Raw genomic sequence first — 19,282 nt, forward strand, 5'->3', positions numbered from 1 at the left:
ATGAGCAAGCTAGCCAGTGCAGTACAACCGCTAGCCTGGGGTCTTTAACGTGCACCACGCAGTATTGATACACGACCGCATGCCGGTACGATGCTCATCCAGATCGAAACGGGCAGGGGCGGGGATTGAGCCCAGTATCCTTGGTTCTGCAGAGCGAGCTTTCGCTCCACGTGCTCCGAGCTGGTGTGCGCTAGCCCACTCGGCCACCGATCTCCCCTTTGGCTTCTTTAAAGCGGCCGTTGTTTGTGCACGTGTGTTATGGTTCGTAGCACCCCGCGTGACGCACCGCAAACCGGACAGGCATAGGCGCTTGGAAGTGTCCCAGCCGGCCGGTTGACGTTATTTTTGTTGTTTTGAATATACCACGGCTCTAATAAAAACCGTCTTCGCCACTTTTTTCCATGTCAAGAATAGAGCAATTGTTGAATTTGATCGTGTGACCCTCTTTTTGGACGTCTTCTGCCAGCGCGCTGCCCTGCACGTTATTCTTTTTGATGTCATACTGATGCTGACGTAGACGTTTTGGGAAGTGTTTAGTTCCCCCATCGTAGGAGGCGGCGCATTCACCACGGGGGATCCTGGTGACGAGTTCCTGAGCCTATGAATGAAAGGGAACCGTCAGGCCCCAGCTCAATAGACCGATCTCACCAAGCGTTCGGCGCACGCGTGTGGTCGCCATAACTTCAGTTCACAGGAGGCAATTGGCAGAACACGAGACTGTTCCTGCCCTGCACGCGCAGAGCTCCAGCGAGGTTGTCACACGCGTAAAGACTAAAGTTCCCTCGATGCATTGCGGCAGCGCGACAGCGGTGGCGTAGTCAGACTGGCTGGTAAGATTGGTCTATTGTAAATTGTATCGCAGGTTCGATGGAGTGTAAGTGGTGGTAAAGCTTGTTGATTTCGCTGGTATTGACCAGCGAAATTCATTCTTCCATTCTTCCATTCATGGACGTGCTAATGAAGAGAAAGTCCAACCGTTTGGCATTCAAAGTTTACAAAAAACCGACACACACCGGCCGATACCTCAACTTCTCGTCCTACCACCCTGCAACGCACAAATCTTCTGTGGCTTCCGCACTCTTCACGAGACCAATTACTGTCTGCTCCACTGAAGAGGCTCTGCGAAAGAGGTCGCAACGATCAATAAACGATATGAACCAGAAAAGGTGTCCTGCGAGGTTTTCGAAAAACACGTCCAAAAAACTTAGGCACAATCGAATAGAAAACGCCCCCCCCCCCCCTTTCCACACAACCGCGCATGCGTATCGTACATCAATGGCACAAGCGAGACGCTCGCGCGCGTTTTATGAAGATACTGCGTCAGTGTGACACAATAACCGGTGTCCACCATTGGACGCCTCTTCTCTCTTCCAAAGGATCGTCCTCCAGAAGAAAAGGCTCAGGGACTCGTCTACAGGATCCCCTGTGGTGACTGCGCCGCCTCCTACGTTGGCGAATACACAAATAACTAGCAAAAGTAGAGCACGGCTTAAGGCTAATTTTTTATTTTTTTTTATAAAAGGTGAACAGTATTTGCACCAGCATTAAAATTAGTTAAGCTACTCCTAAAGTATGTTTTTAAGGAAGTATTGAAAGAGAATAAACTTCGGAGAGCGCGTTTAAATAACAGTAAAAAATTTGAAATGCACGGAAATTCGAAGAGTCAAAAAATAGTTCCTCTTTCACGATTTTCGAGTCTTGCAAACTTCCAAGCGTGACAATAATGTTCTATTTTTTTATCATCTATTCCAATCTGAATACTTAATACTTGCCCCTCAATTGCGTGGATATAAAGTTTGAAATTTAAACACACATTACACTTTTCTGCGCGTACATAATCATTGCTACTGAACGTGCATGTTTTGTCGTGCTCTGTTTTTGCCGATTACAAAAAAGTAAATTGTTGTACTAAAAAAACTACATATATTGCTTATTCTTGCATGGTAACTCCGTTCAAGGCATAACAAATATTTTACATGACTACAGTAATATACTGTAGTCATGTTGTTGTACGTGGCATTTATGCCACGTATAAAAACAACAATAGCCCGAGCTTGCCTTTCGACGATTTCATCCGGCATCTGGTCTTAGCCTTCGGGTGATGCACTTTGTAGCCTGGGACTGCCCAATATTTATGTTCTAGTTTAAGACGCTTTCCAAAATTCTCACAGAATGCAGATTTATCTAATTATCAAAATACCGACAATTTTTTTTTATAAGCAGACGGGGAAAGTAAGACCATCCTAATTTAGGCTGCAATACCCCACATCGGAGGGAAATTATGAAATGACCCAGAACGGAACGAGGTTCACGGGGCTATCTTATGTGGACTGTGCATAAAAAACACTATGGGCCCTATAAAGAAAACGCTTCCCTACTGAAAAAACCATTTGGCGGCTATATGAAAGCAAACGGGTTCATACCGTTAACAGTTCAGCCATACCGGCCACCAGTTTGTCATAGGGGTCGCCCGTATGGCTCAAAGGGGTCCCCCGTATGAGCCATAACGGTCACCTATTTGGGCAAACAGGTCACTTCTTTGGCAAACGGGTCAGTTATCTGAGTAAATGGGTCACTCGTTTGGGCAAAGTTGTCGCACGTTTGCTCAAACCAGTGACCATGCATGTTGCACAGACGGGTGACCAATGACCGGCGAGCTGTACCGGTTTAATCAAACGGCTCTCCGGAGCCCGTTTAATACTGAACGTACAGATCAGGGGATATGGGCACGACAGTTTCAGCTGTGGCAGCCTTTTTCGGGTAAGCCGGAAGCGCCAGTTCATCGATCTACAATCGTCCGCGTAATGCAAGTAATTACATTTATATTTTGATTGCGATGATGTTCGCTTATACTGCAACAACAATCAACAATTTTTTTTTTTTTTACGTAAACATGCGACGTTGCTCAGCCGATATTTTTGACAGAACTTTAAAACTTTGGCGTTCTTCGTTCCATCAATTTACTTATTCAGCTCGAATCTCTCTCGCAGAGGGCTCTGGACACCGTTTCGCGTCAATTCAAGACGCAGCGAAGGTAGCGCGTGAACACGTGGTTGCACGAACATCGAGCATTGCGAGAGCAGGCCCGCTGTTGCAGCAGTCAAATTACAAGCTCGCGCTGGGTGCTTTTTTCGCTCGGGCCCAAGCCGAGCTTCTGGCCGGCGCGCGCCACCTCCAGCGTTCAGGCGTGCTGAAAAAAATTCGCCTGCTTTCCGAGGCTGCAAACGCGGCGCGGTCAGCTTTCTGTGGCAATCTCAAGAGAGGAGGAAAGCGCGTGTACAGTGATTGGTGCACCCTCTCCTCTATCATTGACTGCGAAAAAAAAAAAAAAACTAGTCGCAATTTTTTTTTTTTTTTTTTTGTAGAAGGGTGGGGGTGTCCCGGTGGTCCTGCGCCTTGATCTCGCCCCTTCCTCCTCTCTGGTCAGCTCTGTCATGTGACCCGGGAGAGGAGGGCACGCTACACGCTGATAAGCAAAGCCTCCGAGATCCGGCCAAGGGCGCGCTTGCAGCCGCTTTTGTTTTTTGTCTGCTTATTGTCCAGTGTAGGGTGCCTTCATGCATAGAGTGATGCCAACTGCCTGTTTCCGTTTCCCAGACCCTCGTCCACCGCCATTTTGTTCCTCTCATTGTTTCCCGTGCGCCGGAAAGTGGCCTTTGTGTCCATCGGTCCTCCCATCCCAGGGGGAAAATGCTAATCCTCCCTCCGTGGGTTCCACAACGCTGCTCTGAACTTGTGAGATAAGGTGCTAGTTTTCGGGAGGATTATAAGCCCCACGGATTATCGCTGAGAACCAAAATGGCTGCTGGTTTGTCGGCGAGTGGTATTACAAAGGGTGGCATCACCCTAGCAAAGCGCACATGGAGGCTCCCTAGTCCTGTGCAGTTCGAAATTCGTTCGTCCTACCTGCTTCGATCCGCCGGCTTTCCCTGCGGTCTTATTAGGATGTCTCTCGACAACGTTTTGGATGAGCACCAAAGCTATCAGTGTTCGAAAAGTCCTACGCTTATATCGGCAACAAGCGATTCTGCAAAAAGTCAGGAATTCTTGCGGTTTGGTTGGGTTCGGCAAATGACAGCTTGTGCGCCGTACCGTGTTGAAACTTCAAGGAGCCTTCCTTCTTGTTTTTGTGTTTGCGTGGTTGTCCTGCTTTGAGCGTGTCGACATATATATTGCATTACATCTTTCAAGTCCGCTATTATTAAGGTAAGTGCACTGCAACTTACTTGTTGGCAACGATTGACCGTTCTACGCGTACTCTTCTAGATTATCCATAGAATTATGCAGCGTCTAATCTTGCGGCAGCCGGGAAAATAATTTTCCCCAGAGTCTGCCATTATAGTCTGAAATTACCTCGGCTGTATAAAAGCTTAGAGTGCCTCTTCACATTTCACAGATCGCTTGCACGTTTCTACTTGCTTACGGAATAAGTTGTAATAAACTTCTAGGCGAATTGAAAATCATCTCTTGTGTCTGTTTTCCTGCCCGGTTGCAAGTACCTGCGCGAGCACGATTTTTTTCACACGTTTCCTCCAAGTTAGAAATAGGTCTATGAGTTTAAGATAACCAACCTTCCAGAGGATACCGATTTAGGGCTAGCGAATAATTTGCCTATCCGAATGGCACGCTCACATGTGTGGTCACGTGCCTGGTTGAACGGGCACCCGTATCAAACGGGCACGGGCATCAAACGGCTATCGTTTCAAACGGGTACCCGTATCCCATAATCACGTTTTATCTGAACGGATCGACAGGTTGGCCACCCATTTGAATCAAACGGGTTGGCTAGTTTCCTACCCGTTTGAATTTCAAATGTTTTTTCACGAGCGTTGTTAGCTGCCGACATCTTTTTCGGGCCCCAAGCTGCGTCCAATGTGGGCTGCCCAAGTAGGGCTCCTGTGGGTCTCCCGAGGACAGCCCACTTTGCACTAATGGGGTATGTGCGCTCCTAGGTAGAGGTTCAATATCAGAATAACTAAACAAATGCTAGTACGTCGAAATATTTTTTAACGTTTAACAAACACCGACTGTTTTCAGTAAGCTAGAACATGCTGAATAATCATTTGTAATGTAGTTATGTCTAAATAAAACGCTGAACCCTTCGCTGTGTTCTTTCATGTCTTTATTTTCCAATTCTCAATAAACATGTTTATTACCAGAGCACGCATTTTTGTCTCGGGTTCATCTTTTGATCGTTTCTGCAGCTGAAAGCGCTTGAAAATTCGACAGAGTTCATCAAAGCCACATTTACCCTGTAAATAAAAGAACCATGTTTTGCGCGAATTAGTATTAGTAAGCGTATACACCAGGACACGCGTTGAGAATAGTTTACTACTATTAGTCTAGTCAACTATGTCACAGGAAGGTTCAAAATATTATCACCAACCATCAGCGCTGTTAGCTTAAATTGGTAGAGTACGTTGATATTTTGATTTGAAGAATTGTGATAATATATAAATCTTAGTGGTTCCTTCTTACAAAATATTTTTAAATAGTCAGCAACTCCAGGGGCCTGGCTATTGAGAAATACTAAGTAATAAAAGAAAATTCTTCTTTTACCAGAAACAAGTTTTGGCCTTATTTTAAATTTTATGCTGAACGAATTATTCTTGTCTTCTTTTAATACTTAATGTCGGTTGCGGACAGATTCGCGCTGCTGCGTACGCCACCGCTCCTGCCGCACTTTCCACGAAAGGGTACGCGACCGACCCATCGTGAGTCCAAACCGAAATTGATAAGAGCGTAGGGAACAGCCCGCAAAACAGACGAGGACCAAGAAACACACGTGGCGAGCGCTGCGGTCGTCATGTGTGTTTCTTCTTCGTCCTTGTCCGTTTTTCTCGCTGTTTCTTACGATGAATTCCCACCAACGCGCCGCCCAACTATCCATTCTTTTACGATAGCTGGAAAGGTTGCCGCCATCTACGAGCAACGGCGGCAGCCATACTGGTTGTGTGCTTGCCGCCGTCGCTTATAGATGGCGGTAGCTGTCCAGAGGTGCTTTTGTCGACAAGTGTTTTGTACGGGACATGATCCTCGGGAACCTACCCTTAACAGCTCCGCTGTAATAGACTGGCGCGGTTGGTGGCTGCCTTGTTCTGTACCAATCACGTTCTTTTTTCTTCTTGTGTTTAAAAGTATTTTAAAACCAATGCGTCCTACGGCTTTTCAAAAAGAAAATCAGGACTTTATAGAAGAATACAAGTTTTTAACCTAGTTATAACTCTGAGTCTTGTGGTTTCTGGTAAGTAACAATGAAATTTTAAGTGACCGTTCGTTTGAAGAGGAACTAGCTTTTAGCTAGTAGAAATTTGCTAACCTGTGTCTCGGTACCGTGTGGGGGTCTGTACTAATAAAGTGTATCCTTGCTTCCGGAGTCATTTTGCTGCAGAACATCTGTGAGAAAAGGAGTTAGAATAACGTGTGTTTATAGAGGTAATACAGATTGACCAGAAAATATTATACACTACAGGGGTACATTTAGTTGACATGTTCGTCCCTCGATTTCAATTTTAGAATGTTTTAATAGGAGCTCAAAACAAGTTTCACAGTTAAGAACTTTCTAATTTTCAAGCATTGGGCTCAGCCGAATTATTAAATTAGTAGCGTCGCCAAACGTTTTGGCAAGGGTTCCGGATTGGGGACCTGTTGCAGACTCAATATTAGATTTAACAATGTAAGCAAAAAAAAAGAAAACTGACTAAACAATCCTTTAACTGCGGAAATTTAAAAGAGACATTAAATTTAAAAAGAAATGCGTTACATATACTTTGTTTTTTAATGAAATATTTTGACATTCACTAGATTACAAAATAATTGTGACCCCGAGATCTCACCAGACATAAATCAAATTGCATAGAAACTTTGGCATATTCACACAGGACAGAATACTAGTGAAAACGGTAGATCAGGTCAGAACACTAGGCGTGAGACGCACGAGAACGCAAAGGAGTTTTTGTTTTTTAGATACGCAGATATGAATCAGGAAACTACGAATAGTAACTCTGGTAATGACGATGTACACTAAATATTATGCCCAGAAAACCGGCGTTCTGATACAATTTCCTAGGCATATGAAGATAGTGTATTTAGAGTTTTAAGGGATTTGAAGCAAGGAGTGGTTTTGCCCGAATAATTTTTAATCGGATTTAGTATAGTTTCTCTAAGTATTTCACGTCTGCCATGCCTAAACGAAAACCCATCTGAACTCGCAGAAGGTTGTTCCGAAGCTACCCATTGTTCATATCTAAGCTAAGTTGATTTTATCATCCTTGACCAGAGCGCTTGCACCTTGGCATTAATTTCATTAACATCATAACCTTGAAAGGCAGGCCAGACCGTTCACCCATCTTGATGTTAGACTGGTGGCAGCTGATAAAACGTGTTTGTTCTACAGGTGTCTCACTCCTGGTTAGATCAGTTGGTAGAGCGCTCAACTGGAAATGGAAAGGTTCCTTGTTCGATACCAGGACAAGCCGGATTTTTTCAGTCGCGCACGAATCACATATAGCTCTGTTTGAATGTTTGTGTTTGTCCTTTGTCCCACTTGTTCCCCTTATCCAGAGATTATTATCGTTCTCATTATACGATGGGATGTTTCTCATGGCGCCCTGGGAACTCTTTCCTTAAAAAGGTTGCGCACATATTATAATTTAAACATTGTGCTAATTAATTTGTGTTAATTAGCCAATTTGAAGCATAATAGTAACAATATATTGACTTGATTATATATCTAGGAACAATACTGCGTTGGTTTGACACGCCAGAGTGCATCATATTTTTAAAGCCTTCGCGAAATAGCTGAAACACCCAATAGTTGTGTAAACATAGTTAAATATTTCGGCTTACACTTCCAAATGAAATAAAAAACAGCTGCTCTGCACTGTAGCTCTCAAATCCAGGTAGCTTCACTCGGCTTGTAGGATTCCGCTTCAGGGCATTTTGCAGAGCCTGTAACGTCATCCATATTATTCATTAAAGTAAGCAGTTTTAGCTGTTTTCCGAAGCATTGTGTAATGCGTTTGCATATCATGCTCTCTCACAGATGTGAAGCATTACGTTAATTAGTCATATAAACGATATAAAGAGGTGCTAGCGCTTAAAAAGCGATATAAACGGGTGCCAGCATATTACTTCAATCAAATCAATTAATTGTTGCCTGCAATCCCAACTGAAACATTCTTAAAATGTATATTAGTTCCAGGAACGCACAAAGTGTTTTGCAACAATCCTTTTTTTTTTCTAACCCGAGCCTACGTTACTCGCGCATGCGCATAAAAATAACTATACAGGCAAAGAAAAAATTCTACAAACAGGTAATTGAGCTAGAATATAAAAAGCATTCGGAGCTAATGATTCATATTTTTTATAATATTTTTTGCAGTGTCAGTAATAAAATATCACCAAACTTACACTTGCCCTTGATCCGATTGTAATAAAAAAAATGTTAGCACAATTATGTGAAACAAAACTTAGTGCCTCACAACTTTTCAGCTTTAATTAGTTCGAGAGTAAGAAGTTTATTTGAAGTAAAAGGTGTGCTCTTTCGTTTTAAATTTAAGCAGTTTGCAAGATGAGTGTATGAAAAATCATCTTGGTACAGAGATTCCTAAACTCAACGCCGCAACAAGATTATCCGGTTTTAGAACATTGTTCTATTTCTGCGTCCAAAAGCCAAACTACGTAAAAACGTGGTGAAGGTTTGGCTCTCCATTCACAACCCAGCCCGGGGAAAACATTCCAGCTGTTGCAGTGACCACTTTAGCTTTTGAATAGCTGGCAATAAAAAAGTATTTTTGGAAGTTTAGTGGTCGCTGAACCTCTGTTAAGCACTGTACTATCGCGGACAAAATGAGCTCGAACAGTCTTTCATACTCATCTAGCTTACCTGCAAGCTGTTTTTGTTTTACAGAGCTGTGGTCGTAACTGGGAATAGAATTTGATGTCGAGGTACTTTACCTGTGACTATTTAATAAATGGAGATATAAGATTTATTTAGGGGACCGCAGACGTGCACTAGGGTAAACACTATTGACGCAGAGTAGCACTTAATCTGCAACATTAGTTTTGTTCAAAATACTGGGCTGACCGTCGAACCACGCCTATATTCCACAAGCAGAATTGGCAATGTTAACCCTCTACTGGCAGATCAACAGTATTGTAGACCTAAATAATTTACAAACCGCGAACCCTTCAAAATGCAAATTTGCAACCCTAAATTTAGTATTCTTGAGACACAAGTTATTTATTAAATGTGATAAATATATTTAAAAATGTTGCAAGCTGATGCTAGAATAGCGAAAAGCGCGTGCTTCGTCATTCTTTGGAGTCCTTCGTGTTGACCGCGCTCTGGTTGCAGTAGCGAAAAAAAAATTCCGTTTAGAAAATTAACATTTTGTAACTATGTAGAACATGTACATTCCATCCAAAATTTTATGTTTCCAATTGCTCAATACCTCTGGCATAGGCATGTGTGTGTATAGTTAACTGGCAGATGAAAAATAAATGTTAACCATTTGTAAATAGTTCAAATTAAAAAAAAAAGAGAAATATTGCGGTAACTTTTAGTGTATGCATCTTTGTTTTACAAAAAGAAATAAACAAATTACACAAATTATTGACGCGTTCGTTCTTATCTAGCCAGTTGAAGGTGTAGAGCAAAAGCGTTTTTGCTGGTGGCCAGGGTACGAGGAAAGCACACCCAAGCATATCCAGGGATAAAGCGCGAGCTTCTTTCTCCTTAAAGTGGGGGGCCTGGAAAGCGATTATAATAAAAAACGCAGATGCGGCATGAATTCACTCTTAAAACAATGACATAGTTCAATCAATTACTCAATCAGTCACAACACAGTCTAAATCAACTGAACCGCGTATCGATGAAACTTACAGTAGGCGGAAGTAATAAAAAAAACGCAATCCACGATACGAGACCAACGTTTTATAGAAAAGGAACTCGTGTCGTTCGTTATTTTGTTTGTTTCTTAATTTATTTCAGCAATTAAATAAATCGCGATTTTTTCATTTATTTGCCCCAAAATACTGTCTCTTTTTCAGTACCTCTACAAGGCATGAGAAAGAAAATTTGCCAATATTGGCGCTTGCTTACAATTTTGTGGGCGTTAAGTGCACGAAGAAAGAAAAAAAACTACCTTGTATGCGATCCTGATGCCGCCGTTGTCCGCAATATTTTCTCGCAAATTCCGCAACCCGAACAGCTGTAATTATGAATATAAAGAAATTATATTGCCTCCTTGTAGTTCACATTATTGGTGTAGTATTTGCTATTTCTGTCCGAAATTCGCGAAATTGATATTGTACACAGACAACGTTCAGGGAGAAAACATCTACTATAGACAAGCGGTTAAAAATAAACAAATATATCTGAATCACAACTCAATAAAAAGCAGACACGTCATCAATCTTTGTCTTAAGTCAGTCTCTCTTACACAGCCCGACCAAGAGCATGACGCTCGGGCGCCTATTAAATACGAATAATTTTAAAGGGGCTTTGGTTAAAATAGCGTCATTTTAGCAATACCACAAATAAAATTAGAAACCAAAGGCTATCTTTCGGCGCCCGCCTGGTACTAAAGTCTCAGCGGCTTTTGCTGGCTTTCTTCTAAGTGATAATCTAGATCACATCATTGGTCTCCTGTGGCATTACAGTCGCTCCAGAGTGACTTAAATTTCCCGTAATTGATGCGGAAGTGCCTATTCCATGTTAATAACATACCGTGTGTTAATTGTTTAGCCGCACAATTTTTAAATACAATCATAAAAGTAATATGAATGCGGTTTTCCCGGCGTGTTTATATTGCTCGGCGAACATTGGATAGAAATATAACCATCACTATCATCAAACTAATTAACTAAAAAAGTTTTCGTTTTAACTTTTTCATTACTTTAATTAGGATATATGTTTGTTACAAAATTTAAGGTGGATGTATGCCTAGACGGTTTCATTTTCTAGAATTCGCTTAACCAGTCCGTGTTCCGATATCTGTTTTTGAATTTAATACTTAACCAAACATGTTTTTCATTCAATCCGACAAGCCCGCGAAAGTGGGTGCTATAAACAAACTTCGCTACATTGGCCTGATAAAAGTGCTGAATTCGGGGACGAATATCGCAGAACACGAGCTGATTACGGGAATTCGAAAGAAGAAAAATCATGGCATACGAGCGCCTCAAGGCTTGTAATGTAAACAAATATCCTTATACAGTAATTAAAAAGCTCATTCACAAATTTTAGTTAATTAGCTTGACCAGAGTGATGGCTATATTTCTAAGTAATATCCGCCAAGCCATATAAACAGAATGAAAACATGATTTATATAACTTCTTAACCCTTAATGTTATAGTTTGGTGCAGCTAGAATACATACACCCTGTATATAAACACTGCCCTGGCAGCACCAAGTTCTGGGCCAAAACTTGGCTTGCGTCTGGGAGTTTAGGGCATTAAAAAGCCCGAAGAAGCCAAAGTAGAGCCAAAGCTGACCTTCCTTGGCAACAGTGTTGGTATTTTAGCCCTAATTCGCCAAACAAGTGCCAAACTCAGGCTTCGCTGCCTGGTAGTTCGGCTGTCATCTGGCATCTTTGGGCCTCAATCGCCTAACAAATGCCAGATTTAGGCTTACTGCCCGGTAGTTCGGCAGATCTTTATCATTTTTGGGCCAAAATCGCCAAACTAATGCCAAAGTTAGGCTTCACTTTTTGATAGTGCGGCTGTCATCTGGCACATTCGGACCAAAATCGCCACAGATATGCCAGAGTTAGGCTTACTACCTTGCTGTTCAGTTGACATCTGGCATCTTTGGGCCCAAGTCGCCAAACGAGTGCCCAAGTTAGGCTTTGCTTCCCGATAGTTCGGCTGTCATCTGGCCGCTACGGGCCAAAGTCGCCGAAGAAGTGCCAAAGTTAGGCTTCACTTCCCGATAGTTCGGCTGCATCTGGCAGCTACGGGCCAAAGTCTCCAAACAAGTGCTAAAGTTAGGCTTTGCTTCCCGATAATTCGGCTGTCATCTGGCAGCTACGGGCCAAAATTACCAAACAAGAGCAATGTTAGGATAACAAAATATGGTTTATAGCTCGCCGGAACAGCAGCACTTGCCAAGCCCCTCGTAGCCCCGTCGTCCTTCTCTTCTTCTGGCTCTGCACCAGCTAGTCCCTTCACGTGCGGCTCCCGCCGTAGTCACCTGCAGCTCCCTTGTTACAACTGTCACACTCCTCCCCCTCAACTCACAGTGTCAATCAAGGAGAGTACCGTATCGGAGGTCTGCGCTGTCTAGTTGAACGTCTCAAAGTGTCATTTCTCACAGGTTCGCCCTGAACGTCCTGTCCTGAGCGTTCCCGCACCGCACTCGGAGTCTGTATATCGGCTCTAGACACACAAGAACCACCCATGTCACGCACACGCTCACTAGGTAGGTTTACCACACTGCCTAATGGTGTCTGCCTAGCTACGCTGTCTTCGGGCCGCATGAAAGTTTGTTGTCCAAGAGGCATGTTAACTACACTCTCCAATGGTGGCTGCACATCCATGTTGTCTTGTGCACTCTCCAATGGCTGCTGCACATCCAAGGTGTCTTGTGGTGGGACTGGTGCTCGTTGCCTCAGGTGATCCCCGTGGCGATTCCAGGTGCCGCCCTCTTCCAGCATCACTCGTGCCGACGATGCACTGGTGGGATGCTCAGCTATTGCAGGGACCCAACGATCTCCTGGTCTGAAATTTCGAGCCCAGACACGATCACCAGGCTGTGGTAATCCGTCTCTTCTTGCAGATTTGTCCGCTCGCTCCTTCTGCTGTAGCTGCTTGAACCCTACTCTGACTCGGAGATCTGGGTGCAGCAGGTCCAGGGGAGTCTTTAGGCGCCGCCCCATCAACAACTCTGCTGGTGTTCGTCCAGTCAGGTGATGCGGCGTCGTTCTGTAATTAAAAAGAATTCTGGGAATCTTGACTTCGAAACACCCTGGTTTAGCTTTCTTTAGCTTTTCTTTTATCGTTTGTACCACCCTCTCTGCAGCGCCGTTTGAGGCAGGGTGATACGGTGGAATAGTGATAGCACGAACTCCATTTCTTGCCAGGAATTCTTTGAATTCCGCACTGACGAACGCCGGGCAGTTGTCACTAACGACCACATCAGGTAGGCCGTGTGTGGCAAAGATTGATCTCAAGCACTCCACTGTGGCTTTAGCCGATGGTGAGGGCACCCGGTGCACTTCCACCCACTTGGAGAACGCATCAACTAGCACCAAGAAATAGATGCCCTGAAACGGCCCTCCAAAGTCAACATGTAGACGTGACCATGCATTTTCCGGGAATGGCCATGGTGTTTGTTGTACCGACCTCGGTGCCCGCCGGTGAACTTGGCATATGATACAACCATTTACTTTGTTTTCAATAGCCTCGTCTATGCCTGGCCACCAGACATGGCTCCGAGCGACCATTTTCATTTTCTCAATACCCGGATGTGTCTCGTGTAGCACGCTCAACACCGCTGGCCTTAGTGATGTTGGAACTACTATTCGGCAACCCCACAATACACAGCCGTCCTGCACTGAAAATTCCTCTAGTCGACATGAGAACGTCCTCCAATCAGCAGATTCCGGCAGACGCTTCCCAGACCACAAAGCCTCTCGTACTGTCGACACTATGGGATCCTTATTTGTAGCCTGTGCTACCGCTGCTGCCGAGAACAACGACGGAAACGCCTTTTCCAGCATAAACACTTCCCCAGCCGCGTGGTCCTTGAACGAGGATCCAGGCAGTGGCAGCCGACTCAGCCCATCCGCATTTCCTAGATTGACCCCTGGTCGATATACCAGTCGATAGCAATAAGCGCTCAACGTTAACGCCCATCGAAGCACTCGAGGAGAGCACTGTTGTGGGATTCCCCGATCATGTCCTAGAAGACCCAGCAATGGCTTGTAGTCTGTGCAAATGTCGAATTGTCGACCCCACAGGAATTGGTTGAATTTAGTCACTCCGTATATTACGGCCAGGGCCTCTTTATCTAGTTGGCTGTAGTTTTTTTCAGCTGCGGATAGACGCCTGGATGCAAAAGCGATAGGCCTTTCTTCCCCGGAACTTGTTCTGTGCGCCAAGACCGCACCAACACCATATGGTGACGCATCGCAGCATAGTACCACCGGCTGGCTCGGGTCATAATACACTAGCACTGATGCAGACGTCAACATCGCTTTGCTTGTATTGAACGCCGCTAGTTCCTCAGCACCCCAACTCCAGGCCTCCCCTTTTTTCAGCAGTTTATGGAGGGGATGCAACACCGATGACACGTTTGGCATAAACTTTCGGTAAAAGTTTAGTAATCCAAGGTAGCTGTAGTTCTTTGACATTCGAGGGTTCTGGCGCCTCGATTACCGCTTCGATTTTTTTGGGTGCGGGGTGGATTCCTTCAGCGTCAATAATGTGTCCCAAATATTCCACACTTCTTTGGAAAAGTGAACACTTTGCCAGTTTGAGTTTCAACCCGGCCTCACTTAACTTTTTTAAGACTGCCTCCAAATTCTGGCAGTGGTCATTTTCTGTTGCCCCTGTGACCAAGATGTCGTCAAAATAGACAATGGTGCCGTTACAATCTCGTAAAAGATTTTCCATCTCTCTTTGAAATATGGCGGGAGCCGACGCTACTCCGAAAGGCAGCCTGTTGTATTGAAACAGTCCTTTCTGCGTGTTAATTTTGACAAACTTCTTAACTGCCGGCTCCAGTTCAATCTGCTGGTACGCATCGCGGAGATCTAGCTTAGAGAACGTTGTTCCCCCAGCAAGCTTCGCCCACATCTCTTCCAGTCTCGGTACCGGATACACTTCTGTAATAGCCATTTGGTTGACTGTGAGTTTAAAGTCGCCACAAATTCGTATCCTACCATCCTTCTTTAGTACAGGTACGATAGGCGCCGCCCACTCTGACGTTCGTACGGGGGTCAAAATCCCGTCGCGCTGTAAGCGTTGCAACTCTTGCGCTACCAGGTCTTGCAACGCAAAAGGTACAGTTCGCGGTCGGAAAAACCTGGGTCTGGTTCCCTCCGGTACGCTGATAGTTGCTTTCATTCCTTTCAGCGTCCCTAATCCTTCAGAAAACACGGAGTGAAATCTGCCTGCCAACTCTTCAGTGCTGCTCACCTGATGCACATTGACGAGCTGATCTAGAGGCATGTTGAAAGCCCTTGCCCAGTTCCGTCCCAGAAGAGCCCGGGAACCACCTCGTACAACAAACAAAGGTAGTAGCTCAGCTTTCCCGCCAAACTCCGCCATGACCGTCGCCTTGCCGACTACGGCAGCCAGCTGACCGAAGTAGCCCCGCAGTTTAACGGTTGATGGTTCGATGACGGTATCTGGAAACCGTCTTTCGAACTCAGTCTCATCCATAACCGAAAACACAGCTCCGGTGTCCAGCTCCATTTGTACAGTTTTTCCTTGTATCGTCACTTCTGCGAAAATTGGCGGGTCCTTGAACTCTGGTTCCTCTTTTCGGCCGTTTCCTGGTAGCGCTATTTTTTCGCTCGGGTTTAACGGCCAGAGGTCCCCCACAACGCTCGAATCTGACTCTTCACTGTCTTGAGCTTGCATGACGTGCACCGAACGGTGTGCTGGTGTCTGAGTTGAGTTCAGCGTCTGCTTCGTTTTTCCTTCGCGATGTTTGTCGTTGCTGCTGACTCTGCCTTCGTGGCTTGTCTTGTTCTGGCACAGTCTTGATATATGACCTCGTTGCCGGCATTTGAAACAAACACTATTTACAAACTTGCACGTTGATTCCCGGTGCTTGCCGCCGCAACGGAAACAGCTGCGTCGCTCTTCCGCTGACTGCGCCGATGTCGACGGTGCTGTCACGCGGTTCACCGCTGTCTCGGCTGTCCCGCTCGCTCGGCCGGTGATCTGTTCAGCACCTCTCGCGGCGGCTTCCATGCTCGTGATTAGCTCCACCACCCGATCCAACGTCAAGTTAGGCTCTTCCAGTAGCCTCCTCCGCATCACGTCATTCCTGATGCCGTGCACGATGCGGTCCCGAAGGTTGTTCGCCAACTCCGCCCCGAATTCGCACCGATCGGCCAATTGGCGCAGGCCGGCGACAAACTCCTTCACGGTTTCCCCGATGTCTTGTGTGCGGCAGTAGAAATGATACCGTTGTACAATCACCGACGGTCGCGGGGAGTAATGCTCTGTAAGCAACTCAAGACATCTGGCGAGAGGGGCCTCCGAAGGTCTGATGGGTGCCAGCAGCCTGCGCAGGAGTGAGTACGTTGGCCTGCCACAGCTGCTCAGAAACACGGCTCGTTGCTTGTCTGCGACGATGTTGTTCGCGATGAAGAACTGATCCACAATCTCGACATACTCTTCCCATTCCTGACCACCTTCCCCCGTGAACGGCTCTAACTTTGGCATGATGTTCGCGGTAGATTTCACATACTTGTTATAATAACATGGTTCGTAGTCTTAACCTCGTCGCCAGTTGTTAGGATAACAAAATATTGTTTATAGCTCGCCGGAACAGCAGCACTTGCCAAGCCCCTCGTAGCCCCGTCGTCCTTCTCTTCTTCTGGCTCTGCACCAGCTAGTCCCTTCACGTGCGGCTCCCGCCGTAGTCACCTGCAGCTCCCTTGTTACAACTGTCACAAGCAAGAACTAGGCTTACTGCCTTGCAGTTCGGCTGATGAGGTATTTGATGTACGCGGGTGGTCGTAATTTTAATTAAATAGAAATCAAGCATTAATCGGCTGTCAACTTTATCTTATTTTGGGTGTATCTTGATTTCTCTAGTTAAAAGATTGGCTAAATGCTTTGACGCGGCTGGACCAGGCTTTGCAAACGAAAATTGTGCCGGATGTTGTACTCGCGCGTAGATACACACGCCAATATCGGGACGCGCCGTGAGACTCGTTCGACATTAAGGCGCGTTCACACAGGCGATGCGATATAGTCGAGCAATAACTTTCATTGCAAAAGAGACCATCGCGGGCAAAAAGCGACGGGATTTGAGCAGTTGCTTGCTGACCTGACTTTTTGCGATGCGCTCTAGTCGCGGAGAGACCCAGCCAATCAACGGCGTTCGGAGCGAGAGTTTCTGAGAAGCGACTCGCCAACAAAGGCATTGGACTCGCTCATCGCGCACGCCAGATTTACCATCTACTTACTTTTTTTTTGCATTGCAATTTAGTCGGATCGCGTGACTGCTTCCATCCCCGGTGTGAATGCGCCTTTACAGAAAGTTCTGCCATTGAGCTAGCACTGCGCGAGACTGATGTGCGCACGTCTCCACAAGAGATATCATTATTTGGCAGCGCATTGCAAAAGCGAGCGTGGCTCTGTGCGTGTCTTGCATTGGGATTGAGCACTGTCAAATCATAGCGATAACAAAGAGCGGACACGACCGGGGCTCCGTGGTGCGGTTCCCGCATCACACTTGGTGAATGAGAATGAAATCCCGGAAATTGTACGATTTTAGCGTGTTGGTACTTTTTAAACATTTGGAAAGTGGAGACACAAAAGGGACGATACAGACAGGACAATCTTTCAACTTTAACAAACATTTATTTTCGGCTTCAAGCTCAAAGCCCGCCCGCTCCATGGGAGTACCGGAAAGAGAAATCTTGGCGGAAGAGAGGAAGCGGAGGAAGTGTACGCGATCCCCCTGTCCTCCGGGCCAGGTACATCGAGCAAACGGGACGATGCCTCAACAACCGACTACTAGAACATCAAATGGACGCCGAAAGAGCTACTTCGGATTTCAAGCACCCGATCGTCATTCACGGAAGAAAATGTCCTGGCTGCGCTCCTAATTTCGCCGGCACGATAGCCATGGGAGGTCACAGCGAGCGAGTTCGAGATAAATAAATGAGGCCTATCGGATGGCGACAAGCCCGCAAAACATAAGCACCAAGAAAGGATATTATCTTTCTGAGGCCCAGAATGGAAGCCGAACGCTGAGAGATTAGGCAAGGCGACAAGGTCACAGGCAAAAGTGGCCTCGCCTTTTGCAAATCCTCCCCACCTGCTTTTGCGTCTTCGTGTGGCTGTCAGCGAGCGCGACAGCCCCTTTAAGCAAATCAAAAGGGTAGAGCGAAACGCGTGACCCGGCGCGACCTCTCTACGTAGGACGCGTAGGACAAAAACGTTAGAACGAAAATTTGTCACGTTACTTTGTCTGTCACGCTGATGAGATCTCTGGGACTGTTGTTTTCGCCGTTTGCCTAGTTATAGAAATAGGCGGGCCACGTAGGTCCGGTTTTCGAAATGGGCTTTTCATTGTTCTGTTGCTTTCGTGCGTTGCAGACGCGGCCCTGTTTTTTTGTCGTAAACGGTCGGAATACGTCCATGCCAATTTTTCGGTAACATTCATTCTTTTCACCTAAGTTTGTGGAATTCTTGTGATCTGTTTGTTGGTCGCGCTTCGACAAAAACTGCCCTTCGCTGGCAACGAGACGTCAGTTGAATGTGCGCGACCTTCTTTCTCGAATGTGTTTGTGGGGTGCCTGAGTTGGATTATGCATCTATCAAGGATTACGTGATATCGCTCTTTTATTAGTAAGTACACTGAAAGCATGCTTCTAATGGTAGTCCTGCTTTCCTCTCAATCTCCGAGGTTTTTTTGTGTGATGAGTTTTTCTTGGCATAAGGACAGTGTTAATTCTATTTTATAGTTTGCTTCTCGTTTTACAGAGTGAGAGAAGTGTAACCTGTGCAAATATGTCGAGAATAGAGCGTGTGTAATGATAGGGGTTTAATAAACTTCTGGAAGCGATCGAAACAAATTTGTTTTTCTGTATATGTGATTGGATATCTAACAAATGATAAACAATGTACTATCGCGGACAATATGAGCTGAAACAGCGCTCCGGCCGGCGCACGGTACTACCTGCGCCGCCTGTCGCCTTGCTCCGCACACATGACGCACCAAGAGTACGAGATAAATTCTCACTTGCGCTCGCTGCGCCACTGCGCTCTTCCGGCCGTCTGCAAGCGAGACAGCGGGTGCGACAGCGGGCATGTGTGTCGAGGGCGGCGGGGGGAACAAAACATTACACTTGTCGTTCCTCTTTTGGAATTGATTAACTTTACTCTATCACGCAGAATCCCGTGCAAAAAACGCTGACTGTTGAAGAAAAAAAAAACGCTGACTGGTGAAGTGTCTTAAATTTCAGCTGCGATTATCGTTTTTGAAAGTCACATCAAAAAACGTTGGAGGTTGTTCTTGTTCGATTATAGGGGCATGCACAAAGTAGGACATCGTAAAATATAGACCAAAATCTGTATGCCGGATATA

At 45.6% G+C, this 19,282-nt stretch overlaps 1 protein-coding gene across 1 annotated transcript in view; it reads right to left on the reverse strand.

The window, feature by feature from the left end:
- Window positions 1-5,152: 5,152 nt before the first annotated feature.
- LOC115332175 (neprilysin-1-like) overlaps window positions 5,153-19,282 on the reverse strand; it is a 97,197-nt gene continuing 83,067 nt past the window's right edge. The window contains exons 17-20 of the mRNA XM_042289828.1: window positions 10,149-10,214; window positions 7,849-7,950; window positions 6,320-6,396; window positions 5,153-5,252 (exon numbers count right to left, since the gene is read on the reverse strand). Of these exons, the coding sequence (XP_042145762.1) occupies window positions 5,153-5,252; window positions 6,320-6,396; window positions 7,849-7,950; window positions 10,149-10,214 (345 nt within the window). The remainder of the gene's footprint in view (window positions 5,253-6,319; window positions 6,397-7,848; window positions 7,951-10,148; window positions 10,215-19,282) is intronic.

This window comes from Ixodes scapularis, unplaced genomic scaffold (assembly GCF_016920785.2).
Source record: "Ixodes scapularis isolate PalLabHiFi unplaced genomic scaffold, ASM1692078v2 PGA_scaffold13__105_contigs__length_92229423, whole genome shotgun sequence".
Classification (NCBI taxonomy): Eukaryota; Metazoa; Arthropoda; class Arachnida; order Ixodida; family Ixodidae; genus Ixodes; species Ixodes scapularis.